Source organism: Schistocerca piceifrons, chromosome 7 (assembly GCF_021461385.2).
Source record: "Schistocerca piceifrons isolate TAMUIC-IGC-003096 chromosome 7, iqSchPice1.1, whole genome shotgun sequence".
In the NCBI taxonomy this organism is placed as follows: Eukaryota; Metazoa; Arthropoda; class Insecta; order Orthoptera; family Acrididae; genus Schistocerca; species Schistocerca piceifrons.
This window is the reverse complement of record NC_060144.1, coordinates 196,874,448-196,897,082: the sequence shown is the minus strand read 5'-3', so window position 1 is coordinate 196,897,082 and position 22,635 is coordinate 196,874,448. Positions and strand designations below refer to the sequence as shown.

The window sequence follows — 22,635 nt, the reverse complement described above, 5'->3', positions numbered from 1 at the left end:
GCACACACTTTTGATTATTCAAAAATGCGGATAATTCCATCCACACGTCCTTTGCTGATTGACAGATGCAGCGTCAACTGCCGAGTCGTAATGCGTCTGTCCTCGCGAACAACACCAGGTCACTGCAACATTTCAGGTGTGACAGCCGTGGATGTACTCCCCGACCACTGCAAATTGTGGAGCTCCGCCGAACCGTCTTCTGATGACCTCACCCTCCGTGCCCAGCGAGTAACTGTACTTCTGCGAGAGCAGATGCTCTATAGACTTTGCACAAGCGTTTGTGAATATTTCTCACACTTTCTTTCTCTGCAGTGAGAAATTCAATGACGGCACGTTGCTTGTAACGTACATCACCTACATACGCCATTTTGAAACCGTGCTGCAGGTAATCTATCTGTCTGAAACGACGGAAACTTCGCACGCTCACTCAGGACACTTCAAGTAACACATACGTAATGTTTGGCATTCGTTGCATTGTTTTCGGCTGAGAAAAAAAAATGCGGTGCATTACTTTCTGGGCAACCCTCGTAATAGTGACATTTCTGTGTCCAGTTATGGTTTTTCTCATGGCGGAGACGAATAAACAAGAATACGCTCAATTTGGTTGCACTGGACAAAATTTGTATGTTTTTCGTCTAAAGTGTGGACTATAGCATGGAACTTAATCGAGGCATCACATTTGCGACTCTATACACTGAATGAAGTCAATTTCGTCTTACACCCTCCACAGTCCTCAGAACTTCGTTAAACGCCATCTGATCCTGAAAAACCAGTCATTTCACCTTGTCAATGCTACTTCACAGCAGCAAGATAATATACGAGGGGGGACCCATAAGAAACCGGACTCCGAGGGCGCTGCCATTCGTAGACGTAGTGCAGGGTTCTCATGCTAGATGGTGTTAGTAGAGACCTTCATGAAACAGCTGTGCAGACGGCGTCAGTGTAGAGCTGAACGTGGAAGTGTGGTACTGTGTTTCTCTGACTGTTGGCGGGTTACCTCTGAGAAGTCGTTATGGCCACTTTAAAAGAACAAGGAGTGTGTGTGAAATTTTGTTTCCTGCTTAAAAAAGCTGCAACGGAGAAACACCAAATGCTTCAGGAAGCTTTCCAGGAGGACGGTATGAGCCGCACACAGGTTTTCGAGTGGTTTCGGCGCTTTAAACATGGTGAGATGTGTGTTGAAGACCAAGCTCGTTCTGGACGCCCTTCAACATCGCGAAATGAGGAGAACATTGAAAAGGTCCGCCAAAAGATCAACGAAGATCGTCGCCAAACGATCGACCAAATTTCAGCAGAGACAGAAATCAGTTGGAGCTCGTGCAAGCGGATTTTGAGTGAGGATTTTCACATGACACGTGTTGCTGCTAAATTTGTGTCAGGACTTGAAAACAGAGAGTGCACGTGATCCAAACTTCTTGAACAAAGTCATTACAGGGGATGAGAGTTGGTGTTATGGGTATGACCCAGAAACCATGCAAGCGTCAAGCCAGTAGAGGACTCCCAACTCTCCCAGACCAAAAAAAGCAAGGCAAGTGAGGTCAAATGTGAAGACGGTGATCATTGTCTTTTTTGATGTTCGTGGAATTGTGCATCGGGAATTCGTATCCCCTGGCCAGACTGTTAACCAGCACTTTTACTTGGATGTTTTAAGGCGTCTGCGAGAGGATGTGAGGAGGAAACGCCCAGAACTTTGGCGATCAGGTGACTGGTTTCTGCATCACGACAACGCTCCAGCACACACAGCCTTACGAGTGACCCACTATTTGGCATCTCAGACGTGGTCTGTCGTTCCCCACGCTCCGTATTTGCTGGACCTAGCCCCGTGCGACTTTTTCTTAATTCCTCGAATGAAAAAAACGGTAAAAGGAGAGCGTTATGACGATGTGGAGGGGGGAAAAACAGTTTCGCAAAGGGCACTGGACAATATCAAACTTATAGAGTTCTAAACATGCTTCCAACAGTGGGAAAAGAGACTTGACAAGTGCATCGCATGTGATGGAGAGTATTTTGAAGGTGACTGAAGTAATTTTGTAAAAAGGTTCATCAATAATTTTTTTATGACAACAATCCGGTTTCTTTTGGGTTCCCCCCCGTATTCATCCTCCGCACTAACAATAAGCCACGAGCAGTCTTGCACTCCCACAAGCTTCAGGAAGACGAAATGAGTCGACGAGTATGAAGCGATCGCAGCGCCACAGTTCTCAGATCGTCACACTCTTGGAACTTCAGTAGGAACGAAGGAAGCCCGTTAGCGCTGAGGTAACAGCGGCGCCTTGATTTGTAAAGTATGCAGCCCGCAGTATCTGACTCGTAATTGCTCCGTTTCTGATCTTCACTCTTTATGCATGTAACACTCCCTAGAGAAATTTATAGCTCGGAAATCTAACACTGTCGCCATTGCTTCTTAATACGTTTGCCTTATGCCACCCATAATGTGCACTACAGTGGATATTTATCTTCATAATACCTATGACATGAAGTCACAAAATTTTAGTTATCACCACATACAAAAAAGGTACATAATTACCTTTTTGTTTGGTTATTGGCTGCAGTCACAGTACAGAATGACATCCCCATTCCATGGGACAATAGCACTACAGGTGTGTATCTGGAATCAAACAACAACATTATTTTCTGAAGGTGATAGTTAAAACTTCACGAATAATTTCGTAAACTAACATGAAGTGCAACGCTAAATGTTCTGTGTGCATCCTGATACATGCTCCATTGGCAGATGTGGCAAAAGGACACTGTAGGTGGAGTGTTATGTGGAACACTGCCCCATTACCTACTTTTGTATGTAACACAGCACCACACGTAATTTTATAGAACTCCTTGCCATGTTCAGGACTCTTAGTTTGTAAGTTATTAAACTGAGAAAGCTGGAAATTTTTGCACAAAAATCACTCTACGACAAAAAAGGACGCACCACGAGGGATTATCTGAGTGGGACAGAAATCAGTAGATGTGATGTACATGTACAGATGAACAACCTATTGCAATTTCAAAAAAACTGGATGATTTATTCAGGAGAAAGAACTTCATAAACTGAGTAAATCAGTAAAACATTGGTCCACTTTCGGCCCTTATGCAAGCAGTTATTTGGCTTGCCATTGATTGATAGATTTACTGGATGTCCTTCTGAGGGAAATCACGCCAAATTCTGTCAGATTGGGGCAGTAGATCGTCAAAATACTGAGCTGATTGTACGGTCCCGCCCGTAATGCTTCAAAAGTTTTCAATTAGGAGATGCCTGGCAACCTTGCTGTCCAGGGTATGGTTTGGCAATCACGAAGGCAAGCAGTAAGGCTCTCGCCATATGCAGATTGGCATTAGCTTGCTGAAATATAAGCCCAGCAAAGCTTGCCATCAAGGGGCATAGAATACAGTCGACATACCTCTGTGCTGTAAGCGTCCCGTGGATGGCAACCAAAGGGTTCCGGTATGAAAAGAAATGGCACTCCAGATCATTACTCGTGGTTGTTCTGCCACATGGCGGACGACAGTCAAGCTGGTGTCTCACCACTATCTGGTATGCCTCCAGACACGTTTTCGATGGTCACAGGGGCACAATTTGTAGCGGCACTGATCACTGGAAGGCAATTCTACTCCATTCAGTGAGATTCCAGGTCGACGATGTGTCTGGAAGTATCCTGAGCAGCGGTAGGATACCAATCTGACTGCCACCCACCATATAGGTCCGAAAACCAGCAGTGATGATCTAGTGCCATTTCTCTTCATAGCAGAACCTCTTGGTTGTCATATGCAACACTCTTGCAACACAGCGGTACGTCTATGATATATAAGCCCCGTCTTGTTGCCCTTCATGGCAAGCTTTCCTGGGCTTACATTTGAGCAAGATATTGCCTGTCCATACACAGCGAGAGTTTCTACTGCTCAAGTACTATGGCGTGAATGGGACAGCGCTCAAATGGTTTTTATCATACCTAACTGGAAGAGTGCAGAAAGTTGAAATAAGCAGTTCACATAATACGCAAAAAAACTGGTGATTTCTCGAACTGGGGAACAATCAAGAATGGGGTGCCACAAGGTTCAGTCTTGGGTCCTCTGCTGTTCTTAATATATATTAATGACTTGCCATTCTACATTCACGAAGATGCAAAGCTGGTACTTTTTGCCGATGATACAAGTATAGCTATCACACCCAATAGGCAAGCATTAACTGGTGAAATTGTAAACGATGTTTTTCAGAAAATCATTAAGTGGTTCTCTGCAAATGGGCTCTCATTAAACTTTGACAAAACACAGTATATACAGTTCCACACAGTAAATGGAATGACACCATTAATAAATATAGACTTCGATCAGAAATCGGTAGCTAATGTAGAATATTCAAAATTTCTAGGTGTGTGCATTGATGAGGGGTTGAACTGGAAAAAACACACTGAAGATCTGCTGAAACGTTTGAGTTCAGCTACTTACGCTATTAGGGTCATTGCAAATTTTGGCGATATACATCTCAGTAAATTAGCTTACCACGCCTATTTTCATTCTCTGCTTTCGTATGGCATCATATTCTGGGATAACTCATCATTGAGTAAAAGAGTGTTCATTGCACAAAAGCGTGTAATCAGAATAATTGCTGGAGCTCATCCAAGATCATCCTGCAGACACTTATTTAAAGAGCTAGGGATCTTCACTGTAGCCTCACAATATATATATTCACTTATGAAATTTGTTATTAACAATCCGAACGAATTCCAAAGTAATAGCCGTGTACATGGCTACAACACTAGGAGAAAGGATGATCTTCACCACTCTAGGTTAAATCTAACTTTGGCTCAAGATGAGTAAATTATGCTGCCACAAAAGTCTTTGGTCACTTACCTAATAGCATCAAAAGTCTGACAGATAGCCATATAGCATTTAAAAGGAAATTAAAAGAATTTCTGAATGGCAACTCCTTCTACTCATTACATGAATTTTTGGGTATATTAAGTGGGTAATATCACCACCCCACCCTCCTACCCAAAAAAAAAAAAAAATTAAAAAATATTAAGTGTCATGTAATATTTTGTGTAATGTAATATCTTGTATAAACACCTTTTATTAACCTGACACGTCCCACATCATTGCGAAGTGTCATATTCATGATCTATGGAACAAGTACTAATCTAATCTAATCTAATCTAACCTTCATGCTTCCCAAACCCTACCTTGGCCAGCCAGACTACTAGGACTCTCCCCACTTAAAAAGATTTGGATCATTATGGGCTCCTCCATAAAGCTCGGTATTTTGACTATCTAATACGCTAATTGGACAGAATTTGGCACGATATCTCTCAGAAGGACATCCAGAACTCTAACAATCAATTCCAAGCCGAATAACTGTATGCATAAGGGCCAGAGGTAGACCAACACGTTATTGACTTGCTCAGTTTGTGAAGCTCTTTCTCTTGAATAAATCATCCAATTTTTCTAAAATTGTAATAATTTGTTTGTCTGCATATGTACATAACAACTGCAGTTTTTCAGTTCCATTCGGATAATTTCTCCGTGGTGCGTCTTTTTACTGTCTTGTTGTTGTTGTTGTGCAAGCTTCTTCATCTCCCAGATCCTACTGCAGCCTACATCCTTCTGAATCTGCTTAGTGTATTCATCTCTTGGTCTCCCTCTACAATTTTTACCCCCCACGCTACCCTCCAATGCTAAATTGGTGATCCCTTGATGCCTCAGAACGTGTCCTACCAACCGATCCCTTCTTCTAGTCACGTTGTGCCACAAACTCCTCCCTAATTCTATTCAATACCTCCTCATTAGTTATGTGATCTACCTGTCTAATCTTCAGCATTCTCCTGTAGCACCACATTTCAAAAGCTTCTATTCTCTTCTTGTCTAAACTATTTATCGTCTATGTTTCACTTCCATACATGGCTACGCTCCATACAAATACTTTCAGAAAAGACTTCCTGACACTTAAATCAATACTCGATGTTAACAAATTTCTCTTCTTCAGAAACGCTTTCCTTGCCATTGCCAGTCTACATTTTATATCCTCTCTACTTCGACCATCATCAGTTATTTTGCTCCCCAAATAGCAAAACTCCTTTACTACTTTAAGTGTCTCATTTCCTAATCTAATTCCCTCAGCATCACCCGACTTAATTCGACTACATTCCATTATCCTCGTTTTGCTTTTGTTGATGTTCATCTTACATCCTCCTTTCAAGACACTATCCATTCAGTTCAACTGCTCTTCCAAGTCCTTTGCTGTCTCTGACAGAATTACAATGTCATCGGCGCACCTCAAAGTTTTTATTTCTTCTCCATGAATTTTAATACCTACTCCGAACTTTTCTTTCGTTTTCCTTTACTGCTTGCTCAATATATAGATTGAATAACATCGGGGAGAGGCTACACCCTGTCTCACTCTCTTCCCAACCACTGCTTCCCTTTCATGTCCCTCGACTCTTATAACTGCCATCTGCTTTTTGTAGAAATTGTAAATAGCCTTTAGCTCCCTGTATTTTACCCCTGTCACCTTCAGAATTTGAAAAAATGTATTCCAGTCAACATTGTCAAAAGCTTTCTCTAAGTCTACTAATGCAAGAAACGTAGGTTTGCCTTTCCTCAATCTTCCTTCTAAGATAAGTCGTAGGGTCAGTATTGCCTCACGAGTTCCAACATTTCTACGGAATCCAAACTGATCTTCCCCGAGGTCGGCTTCTAACAGTTTTTCCATTCGTCTGTAAAGAATTCGCGTTAGTATTTTGCAGCTGTGACTTATTAAACTGATAGTTCGGTAATTTTCACATCTGTCAACACCTGCTTTCTTTGGAACTGGAATTATTATATTCTTCTTGAAGTCTGTGGGTATTTCGCCTGTCTCATACATCTTGCTCACCAGATGGTGGAGTTTTGTCAGGACTGGCTCTCCCAAGGCCGTCAGTAGTTCTAATGGAATGTTGTCTACTCCCGGGGCCTTGTTTCGACTGAGGTCTTTCAGTGCTCTGTCAAACTCTTCACGCAGAATCATATCTCCCATTTCATCTTCATCTACATCCTCTTTCATTTCCATAATATTGTCCTCAAGAACATCACCCCTGTATAGCCCTCTATATACTCCTTCCACCTTTCTGCTTTCCCTTCTTTACTGTCTTAGAGTGTATGAATTCTTGCAGTAAAATGTTACTGGGAGTGGGGTTTCACGTCTCCCAGATAATCCTTTCCCCGTCCCCCTCCTTCACCTTCCCCCTTCGAATCCACAGCAGCCTTTTACAGCGCACACCGCATTGCTCATATTATAACTTGAAGAAAAATAACTTCATCTGATACCTGAGGCCAACAGAAGTGTAACAGGAATCATTCTTAATGTCAGTGGCACAGTTTTATAAATGTTGCGGCTCTCTTATAGACGTTCACAAAATTTCCCGATCCATCGTTGCACGTGCAGTAATGTTATTGTGAGTGGTGCCTGCTATTTTGCCACATCGCGGTACTGGTGTTCTGTGGACGTCTCTGTAGTCTTCTCACATTGCATGGAGCTGACTGAAGCTAAACTGTTACAGGGCGAGGTCTGCGGAAACGGCAAGGAGGCCAGCATGCACAAGTTCAGGGCTACTATGGCCGGACTCGTGGGAAAATACACCGTACACATCGATATGGACTTCGGAAACGGCAACGAAGCCTGCTTCGACGGCAGCTTCCAAATTGTGAGCCCCGTGGGGCTCTAAGGCGACACACCTGCTTACTGTCTTACCACCGCTGTGCACAACTGTAACGAACAGTTTGTCAACTATTATGTACCACTGTTACTTCAATAAATTTGTCCAACCGCTGGTGGATTCTATATTCTGTCTCATTTACTTTTTTCTGACGGCAGTTCTGAAAACAGCTTTTAAAGAGTCTGTATGAACCCTCGCAAAGTAAAGAATGTGGCCCAAGCGTAACAGTGCTTTCTTGTCCTGACCACTGGTGATTCTACCCGTTTCTTCTTCAGTTGACAACCGCCTGCTGACCTGCACAGTTGGTGTGTCCCGATTGCTAACTCTTTACTACGCAATGTAGCACCGCAGTCTTCGTGCACTGTAGGTATAGGGAAAGTTCTTGATAATAAAGTACCGGGTGATCAAAAAGTCAGTATAAATTTGAAAACTTAATAAACCACGGAATAATGTAGATAGAGAGGTAAAAATTGACACACATGCTTGGAATGACATGGGGTTTTATTAGAACAAAAAAAAAAACGAAGTATTGCTAGACGCGTGAAAGATCTCTTGCGCGCGTCGTTTGGTGATGATCGTGTGCTCAGCCACCACATGCTTGGCCTCCCAGGTCCCCAGACCTCAGTCCGTGCGATTATTAGCTTTGGGGTTACCTGAGGTCGCAAGTGTATCGTGATCGACCGACATCTCTAGGGATGCTGAAAAACAACATCCGACGCCAATGCCTCACCATCTGGACATGCTTTTCAGTGCTATTCAGAACATTATTCCTCGACTACAGCTATTGTTGAGGAATGATGGTGGACATATTGAGCATTTCCTGTAAAGAACATCATCTTTGCTTTGTCTTACTTTGTTATGCTAATTATTCTGGTCAGATGAAGCGCCAACTGTCAGACATTTTTTTAACTTTGAATTTTTTTTGTTCTAATAAAACCCCATGTCATTCCAAGCATGTGTGTCAATTTGTACCTCTCTATCTACATTCTGTGATTTATTCAGTTTTCAAAATTTATACTGACTTTTTGATCACCCGGTATTTGTGGTTATGTTCTTATTTATTTATTAACCAGGTCTGATTAGGGCCACCAAAGTGCCTGTTACACCGGGCCAGGGTTTCACACATACAGTTTCTTTTTTACATCATAGTTACCTAACAAATAACAGTTGTAATATGACGTATACACTGGCGAAAAGAGTCACAACACTAAGAAGAGCTTGTGCGATATCAGCGAAAGTTGGTAGGCATGTTTCTACATTTGAGAAATGATGTCTAGTCAAATTTCGTGTCAGTCACATAAGAGTTGCGCTAGTAACGCCACTATGAGGTTGCAAATCAGGTTTGCTTTAAATACACGTTAAAACGGTCGTGAGCGTTCGTTTCCTTTGAGATTGGACAAGATGAGTTGATATTAGTCAAGAATGCCGTTAAGGCGACAAAGACCCCATTATCAACACCTGAGATTGAACGAGGTCGTGTAATAGTGTTACGAGGAACTGGATGTTTCTTCCGCAACGTTGCAGACAGACTTGACAGGAACGTAGCCACTATAGATGATCGCTGGAAGCGATGCTTACGAGAATGTGCGGCCACAAGAAGACCAGACTCCGGACTGCAATGTAGCACTACCGAGAGGGAAAACCATTGTGTTTGGCATATGGCTGTGGCGTATCGTACTGCATATGCAGCAGCAATCTAAGCACCAATGGCACCACAGTGACACACTGAACTGTCAAAAATTAGTTGGTTCATGGACAGCTCCGAGCCAGATACCCTGTAGCATGCATTCCACTGTACCCAAACCAACGCCATTTGCGACTTTAGAGGTGTCAAGCGATAGCTCATTTCAGGGTAGGGTCGTGTTTTCTAATGAAATCCGGTTATGCCTCGTTGCCACTGATGGTCGTGTGTTGGTTAGAAGGAAACCAGTTGTGTGCCTCCAACCAACCAGTCTGTATGTTAGACGTACAGGATCTACACCTGGAGTTATGGCCTGGGGTGCGATTTCATATGACAGCAGGAGTACTCTCCTGGTTCCAGAATGAGATTTTCACTGTGCAGCGGAGTGTGCGCTGATATGAAACTTCCTGGCAGATACCATTTGGTAGAGCACTTGCCCGTAAAAGGCAAAGGTCCCGAGTTCGAGTCCCGGGCCGGCACACAGTTTTAATCTGCCAGGAAGTTTCATATCAGCGCACACTCCGCTGCAGAGTGAAAATTTAATTCTGGAAACATCCCCCAGGCTGTGGCTAAGCCATGCCTCCGCACTATCCTTTCTCCCAGGAATGCTGGTTCTGCAAGGTTCGCAGGAGAGCTTCTGTGAAGTTTGGAAAGTAGGAGACGGGGTACTGGCGGAAGCAACGCTATGAGGACGGGGCGTGAGTAGTGCTTGGGTAGCTCAGTTGGTAGAACACTTGCCCGCAAAAGGCAAAGGTCCCGAGTTCGAGTCTCGGTCCGACACACAGTTTTAATCTGCCAGGAAGTTTCACTCTCCTGGGTATCTCACGCACACTGACTGCAAATTTGTATGACAGTCTGGTGATTCGACTTGTAGTGTTGCCATTTATGAACCGCATTCCAGGGACTGTTTTCCAACAGGATAACGCTCGCCCACATACAGCTGTCGTAGTCCGAAACTCTCTACGATGTGATGTCATGTTACCTTGACATGCTCCATCACCATATCTGTCTACAATGCAACACATATAGGAAACTGGAAACATACAGGATAGCATCGGACGACAGCTCCAGTGTCATCCACAAACAGCATCAACTGTCCCTGTATTGACTGAACACGTGCAATGGGCAAGGAATTCCAGTCCACAAACTGACTTCCGGCACCTGTACAACACGATACACTCATGTGTGCCTGCACGCAACATATGGCGGTTTCATCGGTTATTAATAAACCAGCATTTCACATTTGCTGTGGCTCATCTCGTGCTTACATTAAAGTGTTACCTTGCGACGTTAATCACTTACATACCTTACCTGGACATATGTGTTTCAGAAATTTAATTACTGTACGTTAATTACTTTTTGGTGTTGCGATTTTTTCCATCAGTGTAGTATTAAAATAATTTGAGTGTCTGAACCGACAGTGTGAGTAAATAATACTGACTATGATCTAACAAAGTTAATGGTGGCAGTACTTGTACTACTGCAACTGCTGCCGCTAATAGTGAGAATAGTAAAATAATACGAGGGCTATCCACAAAGTACATTACATTTTGGAATTAAAAATAAATAAAGCATTGGAAATTTCTTTTATTATACACAGATGAAAGCCACACCTAAATACTACTTTTCTACATAGTTGTCATTTAAATTAAGGCACTTATCGTAGCGATGGACGAGCTTGGAAATTCCTTCGTCGTAAAATTCGGCCGTCTGCGCCTTCAACCACGTAGTTACCTCTTCTTGAAGCTGTGCGTCATCATCAAAACGCTGCATAGCCAACCACTTCTTCAATGCTGGGAATAAGTGGAAGTCGCTCGGTGCCAGGTCGGGACCGTACGGCGGATGAGGAAACAACTCCCACTTAGAAGATTCGAGAACTTCACGAGTGGCATTTGCCGTATGGGCCCGGGCGTTGTCGTGAATCAGCAAGACCTTTGAGCCCAACTTTCCCCTGCGCTTGTTTTGTATTGCTCTTCTGAGGTTGTGCAGAGTTTAGCAATACCTCTGAGAGTTTATTGTAGTGCCTCTTTCCAGGAAATCCACAAAAATCACACCTTTTCTGTCCCAAAAGACAGCCGCCATCACCTTCCTTGCCAACATTGTCTGCATGCATTTCTTGGGTTTTTGGGGGGAATGTGTGTGCCCCCACTGCATTGACTGCAATTTTGTCTCGCAGTTCACATGCTTAACCCATGTTTCGTCACCAGTAAGGATGCGATCGAGTAATGAGTCGCCATCTTTCTCGTAAGCGTCCAAAAACGTTAACGCTGTAGCCATTCGCTGATTTTTGTGAATCTCTGTCAAGATTTTTGGTATCCATCTTGCACAAAACTTGTGGTAACCAAGCTTTTCGGTAATGATTTCGTGCAACAAACTTCGTGCAATTTGTGGAAAACTCATAGAGAGTTCCGTTATTGTGAAATTACGGTTTTCACGGACCGCGGCATCGACTTTTTCGACAAGTTCAGCAGTCACTATGCTGGGTCTCCCACTTCGCTCTTCGTCGTGAATGTTAGTTCGGCCATTTTTAAATTTTATGACCCATTGACGCACTCCACCTTCAGTGATTATGTTGTCCCCATACACTTCACAAAGCTGCCGATAGATTTCTATCGGTGTACAGTTTTTTGCAGTCAGAAACCTTATTACAGCACGCACTTCACACTTTGCGGCATTTTCAATTAACGCAAACATTTCAAACTGTCACAGTAACTCAACGGAGTACAGCACGAAACTCTCACTAGCACGGCAGGATGCCGACTGAGCGGCGAAATACCTCGACACCAAGATGGCCGCGTTAGCCCCGCCCCTAACGGACACAAACGGAAACGTAATGTACTTTGTGGATAGCCCTCGTAATAATACTAATAACAATAATAATAATGACAATAATAACAATAATTATACTGGTAGATATAAAAAGAACTTACAGATGTACAAGATAGATGTCTGTGATATGAGGAGTTCCAGGGAAAAGAAATTTAAGGAGACTGCAACAGCTAAGAATACAGGTAAAACTGGAGAATCTGACTGGAAAAAAGGATGTACAGGTACAAGGGTAACGAGTGCGTGTAGACACTCTGGTAAAACCTCTTGCTGTTTTAGTAAATATGCCATTAAGTGTCTGCTCTAGCAGGAGATGTGAAACATCCCCTTAGAAAATTTATGAATTACTGTGCTGATAAAACCCTTACGTTATTTGATTTTCAAACAGCTGAGTAAAACTGAACGTATGCAGACATTACTCTCTTTACTTATTCTGATCAACACTAAACTGACACACAATACTTTTAGCGCAACGTAATCTGACTTTCAAAAAACCCTACAAAAGAATGGCCTGACTAACAATAACCTATACCTTTCACGAATCACTTACCTCACAAAAATCTTCGTTACTCGAACTACCGCAATACGGCGAGCGCCAATACTGCCAGCTAATAAAAGATTCCAACTACTGAAGGCACTAACTACTGATAGGCATAGTTAGCAAATGAAAGATTTTGATAGAGAACAAACAATGTATTTACCTTAATAGTGTTCAAAAGTCATTATATATATATATATATATATATATATATATATATATATATTTGTAAGACTGGATGTCATTAACTTATATATATATATATATATATATATATATATATATATATATATATATATCAGTTAATGACATCCAGTCTTACAAATTTACTGTTTCTGATGGACACACGTCCAGATCATCCACTCTCAAAACTCTGCCACTGCTGGCGGCTCACCTCCAACTGCACAACGCTATGCGCTGTTCACATCCAACTGCCCAACACTACAATAGCGACTATTCCAACAATGCCACCCAGCCACAGACTGCACACAGCACAGCCAGTGATTTTCATACAGAGCGCTATGTGACGTTGCCAACATAAAAACCTAAACAGCCTACTTACAGATTTTATTCAGTTATCTAAAATAATGCGGGAGGTTATTCCAGAGCTGACTTCCTGCCACTGAGAAGGACTTCTAGAAAGTAACTGAACAACAGAGTGGGACAGAAAGGATTATGCTTTGATGTGAACTGTTGTTTCTATTATTTTGTTTTGACAAGAGCGTTAAACTCGAGGAGAGACATCAGGGACAGTGTTCGTTGGCAAGACAGAGGATCTCTGCAGCTGTCTGAACACAGCCAGTGTGAATATGATGGTAAAATATGATCAAAGAGTTGAACATCACAGATTTAACGAACATAGGCATTCATAACCAGTTGCAAGCACAGCGAGCTTTTCTGGGAAACGCCTTGCACGACTACCTCTAATCAGTAATTAGCAGTGAAAGTGTGTGTACAAGGTTTTTTTAGGTCAAGATGGAAGAAGTTTTTATATTTTTGTAGGGCATGGAAAGGTGCTGATGCCTTTTCTACATTGCAGTTAGGTGCAGTAACCGCCCTGTTAAATTGTTAGAAACTTAGTCAGCCGGTGTCGTAATTCTGAAATGACAGTATGAATGTCGCCTAATTACACTACTGGCTATTAAAATTGCTACACCAAGAGGAAATGCAGATGAGAAACGGGTATTCATTGGGCAAAAATATTATACTACAACTGACATGTGATTAGATTTTCACGCAATTTGGGTGCATAGATCCTGAGAAATCAGTACTCAGAACAACCACCTATGGCCGTAATAACGGCCTTGATACGCCTGGGCATTGAGCCAAACAAAGCTTGGATGGCGTGTATAGGTACAGCTGCCCATGCGGCTTCAACACGATACCACAGTTCATCAAGAGTAGTGACTGGCTTATTGTGACGAGCCAGCTGCTCGGCCACCATTGACCAGACGTTTTGAATTTTGAGAGATCTGGAGAATGTGCTGGCCAGAGCAGCAGTCGAACGTTTCCTGTATCCAGAAAGGCCCGTACAGGACCTGCAACATACGGCCGTGCATTATCTTGCTGAAATGTAGGGTTTCGCAGGGATCCAATGAAGGGTAGAGCCACGGGTCGTAACACATCTGAAATGTTAACGTCCAATGTTCAAAGTGCCGTCAATGCGAACAGTAGGTGACCGAGACGTGTAACCAATGGCACCCCATGCCATCACGCCGAGATGACGAATACACGCTTCCCATGTGCGTTCACCGCGATGTCGTCAAACACGGATGCGACCATCATGATGCTGTAAACAGAACGTGCATTCATCCGAAAAATTGACGTTTTGCCATTCGTGCACCCAGGTTCGTCGTTGAGTATACCTTCGCAGGCGCTCCTGTTTGTGATGCAGCGTCAAGGATAACCGCAGCCATGGTCTCCGAGCTGATAGTCCATGCTGCTGCAAACGTCGTCGAACTGTTCGTGCAGATGGTTGTTGTCTTGCAAACGTCCCCATCTGTTGACTCAGGGATCAAGACGTGGCTGCACGATCCGTTACAGCCATGCAGATAAGATGCCTGCCATCTCGACTGCTAGTGATACGAGGCCATTGGGATCCAGCACGGTGTTCCGTATTACCCTCCTGAACCCACCGATTCCATATTCTGCTAACAGTCATTGGATCTCGACCAACGCGAGCAGCAATGTCGCGATACGATAAACCGCAATCGCGATAGGCTACAATTGGATCTTTATCAAATTCGGAAACGTGATGGTGCGCATTTCTCCTCATTACACAAGGCATCACAACAATGTTTCACCAGGCAACGCCGGTCAAATGCTGTTTGTCTATGAAAAATCGGTTGGAAACTTTCCTCATGTCAGCACGTTGTAGGTGTCGGCACCGGCGCCAACCTTGTGTGAGTGCTCTGAAAAGCTAATCATTTGCTTGTCACAGCATCTTCTTCCTGCCAGTTAAATTTCGCGTCTGTAGCACGTCGTCTTCGTGGTGTAGCAATATTAATGGCCAGTAGTGTAGCATTTCGCGTTAAGCGCCGTTGCGACACACGCAAATGTCAATTGTGGAAACTAAGCCACTGAATATTAAAAGTAACTTTATTAAGGAATACACCCGACTGACTACACAAAATAAGAGGGCACGTACATTCGCGAGTGAGTGGTTCAAAATAAGAATTAATACTGTAAGGGAAATGGGTCGTAAGTGTAGTTACGTCGGTACACACTCAGCTGCATGCGAACGTACGATCGGGATAGAGGCACGTACGTTCTAAGTACTATCATTCCCCATGGCCTGGGTAAAAAGAATTGTGGTTAAAATGCATTTATTCTCCTGAGTAAGAAAATAATCGGACTTCGTAATTAAATGAAAAGAATGTTTGCAAGTTCTGAATGTCAAGAGGCAAATAAGACCTGTATATTAAAGCTGACACTGACGGCCACGAAGGGAAAGAGGTGAACACATCCACGTACCTCTATTGATGAGCTACATCGTCGTGAAGATCGTCGCCTCCATCTAAATTCTCCATACAAAATTAAAGTTATAGTAATCTTCCAGAGTTATAGGAGCTGGGATCCATGGTATCGTAAATGAGAAAATCGTACCGTTTCAGAAATTGCTTTCATTATTTATCCCAATTTCACTTGAAATTGCTGGGAACTTCGTTTATACGTATTATCACCAGGACATAAGAACAACGAATGGTAACTATTACTTAAACTAATAAACGAAGAGTGTAAATCTTCTTTTGCCCGTCAGTGTTAAATACTTTTGAAATGAATCTTTGGTATGAGAGTGGAATAATTATCTATACCTTTATCGATAAGAAATAATTATTAAGTTTCTTTACATTGCCCCCTTGGGCGAAATGTCCGAAGAAATGTCAAATTCCGGGCAATGAGCCCAACCACTTTACACACTGGTAGTTCTTTCACTCCTTTACACGTGTACTTGAATTGCACTGTTTGTGTCTTATCACCACTTTGCTTATCTATCTGGTGCCGGCCGTGGCACTTATATAATCATTTGTTGTAACATTTGTTTCTCTCATGTACTATACATTTATTGTTTTAGCAATGAAAACATATACATTATGCCACACAAAATATACATTGACTTACATACTACATATAATTCAGAAGCTCTGTACTTTATGATTGGTTTGTAGCGTCATTGTTCCTGCGTACAAATAACAGTTTCAGTAGCTCGTTGACAATATAGCTACATTTCACAAGTTTTTTCTATGATTCTACAATTACATTTTTCCTGAAAATAAAAAAAAATCACAAGAACGTCGTATATTCTGGTGTGCCGATTCAGACTTAAGGGTTAACAAGGGATCTGGAGTGATAAGTGTGATAACTTCTTCCTTATGGTGTAACGTCCCCTTAGAAAAATTAATGAATGACTGTGCTGATAAACCCCTACGTTATTTGAGTTTCAAACAGCTTAGCAAAACTGAACGTACTCAGACATTCACTAAAGTGACACACAATATTTTTAGCGCAACGCAATCTGACTTTCAGTAATCCCTACAAAAGAATGGCCCTGACTAACAATAACCTATACCTTTCATGAATTCTTACCTCACAAAAATCTTCGTTACTCGAACTGCTGCAATACAGCAAGCGCCAATACTGCCAGCTAAATAAAAGATTCTAACTACTGAATGCACTAACTACTGATAGGCATAGTTAGCAAATGAAAGATTTTGATAGAGAACAAACAATGTTTTTACCTTAATAGTGTTCAAACGTCATAATATATATATCAGTTCATGACATTCAGTATTACTAATTTACTGTCTCTGTCCAGATCATCCGCTCTCAAAACTCTGCCATCTCACTCACCACATCCACCACTGCTGGTGGCTCACCTCCAACCGCGCAACACTACGTGCTGTTCACATCCAGCTGCCCAACACTACAATAACCAACAACAATGCAAACCAGCCACAGCCTGCACACAGCACAGCCAGTGATTTTCATACAGAGTGCTATGTGACGTTACCAACAAAAAAACCTAAACAGCCTACTTACATAGCCCCCATGCTCTCCACAAAAAATTTTACAAATTGTTTTGGGCAGTGGCCAATACAGATATGAAAACATTTTTCATAATTACAATAACAAAGATATCAAATGAACACACTTATTGATACAATGTTGGTCAAAAGCAAAAATTGTTCTCATAAAAACAGTCCTGATCATTCATCACAGTAGTAATTAGAGTTTTTTTTTTTTTTACAAAGGCTCATTAGTAAAAGAAAATGGACACAGAAGTAGTGGATTTCCATGCAGTCTTGAAGAAGTAGTCTTGTCCTTCCAACGGAAAGACAGTGCTGACTCTTGACATGCAGACAGGTAACGGGCCATATAACAGAGCAAACCCACCGTAGAGTCAGTCGAAGTTTTGAAGAATATTGGTAGGTAGATCATCAGAGAGCAGACCCACTGTAGTCCTGATAGAGATTATGGTATTGGTGGGCTACCAGATGTGTAGACCCACTGCAGTCCTTGTCGAAATAATGGTATTGGTGGGCCATCAAAGGTGCAGACCCACTTCAGTCCTTGTAGAGACGGCCAGCAGCCATCTGTTGCGACTGTGCAGGTGCACAATCACCATTGAAGAGTCTTGCGGACAATATAGCAAGTCCATAAACCACCACTTGTGCACTCACAACCCTTTTGGCATGTCCTTAGAACCAGCAATGCTGTTAACCAGTCCCTTGCTGAATTATTAACACACGTGCAAACACTAACAGTCCCAACTTGTCACATATTGTGCATATACTATGACCAACAGAAACGTGTGCAGTGAAATGAAACTTAATTTGAAGAACTGGTGTCTATTACAATTTTAAATTTACGACATGAGAATACAATTACAAAGGTACAAAATACATCATTAAAGAACATAACAATACAGATAACATTTGTGGTAATACGGGCTTTACAAAAGAATCGAAATAACATATACATCACTGTTACAGGAATTATGACATAAGTAAATATATAAAAGGTCAGAATAACTTTCGAAACATGAACTTCACAAGTGAGCATTAAAACAAAACAGAATAAATAATGTCTAAACATCTTTACAAAGTAAATAACATATTATAATTGCAAATTATATTTGAGGATAACAGTATTCCTCATCATAGTGAATGTAGCTGAGTATTAGAAAAATTCTACAACATAAGTCTTATCAGATAAACACATAAAGACAGGAAGAACACAAACACACAAGGTACACAGACATATAGTGGAATAACACAAAAGGACAGGACAGGGTTTGTTTTCAGTGTGACATTTGGTACTGCAGTCCAACCCAAAACTTCATTTCATAGATGTTTTGTCTTATTTCATTTATTTTATACCTTGTCAATGAATTTCTTCCAGTTCATCACAACTCATTCTCTTATATAGCTTACCCCCTCTTAAGCTAACTTCAATCTACTGAGCTCAGATGCTAAACTAAGGGACGAGGCAATGCCGCAACACACAAAAAATTAACACAAGCAGGAATGACAAAAAAATTCAAATTGTCACAGCAAGCAGCAGTAAATCTAAATTAGCAGAGCAAATGCAACATTACAATTAATATGAGCCAATGTGCAGCAACAAGAAAAATAAATCAGTAGTAAAACTGGCTTAATACAATGTAAAATTCAGTAGAACAATGCCTGGCAAACAACACAGCAAATGCTATAACTTATATCTAAACATGACAAAGCTCAAGCAGAAAAAATATTACAGTAAAGATGGCCATGTCTAATGCCTACGTCAGAACTTAACACTAGAGTGACGCATCACGATAAATTACTCTATGAAGCAAGTTACCCAGTCATTGACAAAATTATGCATGCAATTCCTGTGAAGGGAAATGTTTTTTTTTGTGCTCCCTCGTTTTTTTGGAAGTAGATCATAAAATTATTATTTACTGAATCTGTAGGCATAAAATATCTATATTAGTACATCTATTAAATTTTATTTTAACCAATGCTTCAGTGCAGCTAGAAACTAGATATTAAACAAATTGAGCAATCTCTCAACTAGAAAGACAATAGATGTAAAATGTTTCTCATCATTTCATTAGGCATTTTAGTAAATATCATAAATTAAGAGCTCCACAGTGTAATCATATGTTTTCAAGTTTGAGCGTGTCGTATTTGCGATGTTTTCTACAAAGAAATGTCAATAGCGAGGATAATGGCCTCTTTTTTTTTCTCCACCTAATGGGTTTCTTTTTTCAGGCGATAGGCACAGCTGGGCGTCCACAACGCATTACGTCAAGGTTACTTAGCTTTCTTACCGAAATATTTACGACAGCAGTTTACACTACAATGACAGTCTCATATAAAAATTTCACAGGTCGAGAATTTGCGTTACAAATGTGTAGAAACAAAATCCTATAAATATAATAGTGTACAAAAAATTTTCGTCGGCATTGTGATACATTCACGCATATACACACATTTCATAACTCTTAAAGTACGATTCTTGGTTTACAACATCCTTTTTCACAAATCAGAGTCCCTAAACACTACTCATTAGTCTTTATCTTATTACACATATACATATTCGTCGACACGTCAATCTTGCGTCGACACTTCAATATTTCATCATAATAAATACGTAGCATAGTCAGATTCCTCATATAGCATCAGCTTATTGATCATAAACATACCTCAACAGCATAATACACATCGTCGTCGTAATAATAACATCATAACACCTCAGTCAAATCTCAAAAACGTCGTAGCTTTCTGCAATAATTTCAAAACCTAAAAAAAAATTCTCTGCTCATTTAAATAGTGTCATCTACCTCAAACGTACTTTAAAAATCATGATCCCATACCAAATACATCATTCAAAGCTGTCATAGTATCACAATGGTTCCGAAAAAATATCAACAGTTCACAAAGTACAGACGAAATAACTATGAAGTTATCGAACTGTGTAATTACGTAAACATCTGTCACTGATGTAGTAAAATAAATGTTTGTCTCTCTCAGTTAAATGATCAGATAGCTGTGTAATTTATGTGTTAGAGAAATATGGTACCGATGTGTAAAGTTGTATAAGCAAATACCATATTAGCTAGGGCTCCTTGTGCTTGCCAAACACATGGTACACAAAGTAAGCGTGTACCCCCCTGAGTATTAAAGTAATTATACCCTCAGGTGTTACAGATTACAGCAATGGAATGAAATGTATCACTGAAAACCTTTGTATCTTTGTAATTTAAAAATCTTTAAACATAAATGTTTTAAGTACAAAATTAATCACTCAAATACGTGCCCTTTAGCGCTAAATGTGCGTCTTGCTGTAAGATAATTCTGTGGAAGTGTCGTAGTTATCGTCCTTCGTAAGCTAAGTTCTGCAGAAGTCAATGTACTTACCTCATCATAAACAAAAGTGAAATGCTATGCATATAGATATCTTAGTTATTACGTACATTACCGTGATCAAGAAAGTACTATACTGTAACGTATTGTTGTGCTATGAAAAAGGCTGTCTCATTGTAGCTATACCACAAATGTTACTACTAAAACATGTTTTACTTTCCAGAAGAATTCAGAAAAACTGTGCAGCTATAAAACAGATACAGCACAAAAGAAACAATGTAAATTGTGTCACACATTAGTAGCGTCATAATATAATCGTGTAGCTGTCAAAGAAACGAAATACTAAGTCATCTTTAATCTCACAGAAAGTACTTCAAATAAAGAATGGCTTTTCAAGTAAACCAAAATGTTGCATTAAAATCTCATTAGCGGTATATGTTCTAAGTATGTAATCCTTATAATCGTTATGTAATTGTACAACTAACAAGCAAGAATGTACACGCACAATAACACTGTGTCGTCTGTTCACTATAACAATGCATTCGTAATTACTGTCTAAATATGTTCCCTAGGTTCTAGACTGGATAGTTAACTTTAAAACATAGTTGCATGTTAACAGTCTCTAAGTCTGACGAAGGGTACTAATAACGTGAAGTGAAAAATTTTATAGCAAAGACTAAGTTAACAAGCAGATTATCTTGCAATAAACGGTTTTATATGTGAAATATGGTGTAAACCTTTACTCTTCCTAGTACGCACAGTTTCAACTTCAACGCAATTATCATGTGGTATACGTCGGATTCTGTAAGGTCCATTGTAAACCAGAAAGAATTTGTGACTCAAGTGTTTCTTCTTATGTGACAATGAATGTGCTTTAGCGAGAACTTTCTGACCAATATACAGTTTCTTTGCATTTGCTTTACCGTGTAGTTTTCTCCTTTTGTCTGCAGCAGAATTTATATTTTTAATAGCCAAATCAATTATGTCTTTGTGTCCAAGTTTACGTGTATTCGGAAAAGGTACAAGCTCTCTGATTCTGTTCGGTGGTTCTTCATTCTTCAGTACAAGAATAGGTGGTAAAGCAGTGGAGTCATGAGGCATTTCATTCAGCACGTTTTGAAATAAGTGTAAATATCTGTCCCAATGCTGATGCTTTCTGTGACAATAAAGTCTGCAAAGCTTATTTATTTCTTTCATAATCCGTTCAGATGGGTTACAATGTGGTGAGAACAATGAAACAATAACAGGTTTGATTTTATGATTCCGAAGTATGCATGACCAAACAGCAGACCTGAATTGCGGTCCGTTATCTGAAATGACTTTAGCAACGTGTCCAACTTCACGTAGAAATTTTTAACAAAGGCGTAGGATACAGACCGTCCAGTGGCTTTACGTAACGGTGTGAAAGAAACAAATTTTGAAGTAAGTTCAACAGCGACTAGAACGTACGAAAATCCATTAGATGTTCTGACAAGGGGTCCCAAGAGATCAACAGCAGCAAATTCTTTTAATATAGAAGGAATGATAGGAAACAACGGAGCACGATGTGAGATAGTAGATGGTTTAGCTTTTTGCAAAGTTTACAAAGACTCTTCGAATTCTCTTTTCCATCTTGTTAATATAACAAGTCGTCCGAAGAATATGATAACTTTTCTTGGACCAAAATGTGCGTAGCTGAAATGAATGTACCAAATGAGCTTATTAACAAAATCGTCAGGAATGAAAAGTACTCATAGCTTGTCACCTACAGTGTAGCGTTTAAAGAGTTTGTTGTTTCTAACCAGATAACAATGCCGATTCTGTGTGTGTGTCTTTTCATGCCATTTACTTTTGATGTCTTTCTAAATCGGATCTTTATCTTGTTCATGATCAATGTCCTTTAAAGATGCGGTGATGAAGTTTTCAAAGGCGACTTTCTGAATGTAAAGAATACTGAAATTTTTCTCGAGGTTGCCTTCTGTGTTACTTTTCTCAAGCCCAGCCGGTGCGCGTGACAGTGCGTCCGCAACAATGTTCTCCTTGCCGGGAATGTAGACTATTGTGAAGTGGAATTCT

General features: G+C 40.8%; 1 protein-coding gene across 1 annotated transcript in view; it reads left to right on the top strand.

The window, feature by feature from the left end:
• The window catches only part of LOC124805287, a 142,386-nt gene extending 134,576 nt beyond the window's left edge, over positions 1–7,810 (top strand). Inside the window, exon 4 of the mRNA XM_047265796.1 lies at positions 7,530–7,810. Coding sequence (XP_047121752.1) covers positions 7,530–7,694 — 165 coding nt within the window. The 3' untranslated portion in view covers positions 7,695–7,810. The remainder of the gene's footprint in view (positions 1–7,529) is intronic.
• Positions 7,811–22,635: the final 14,825 nt, after the last annotated feature.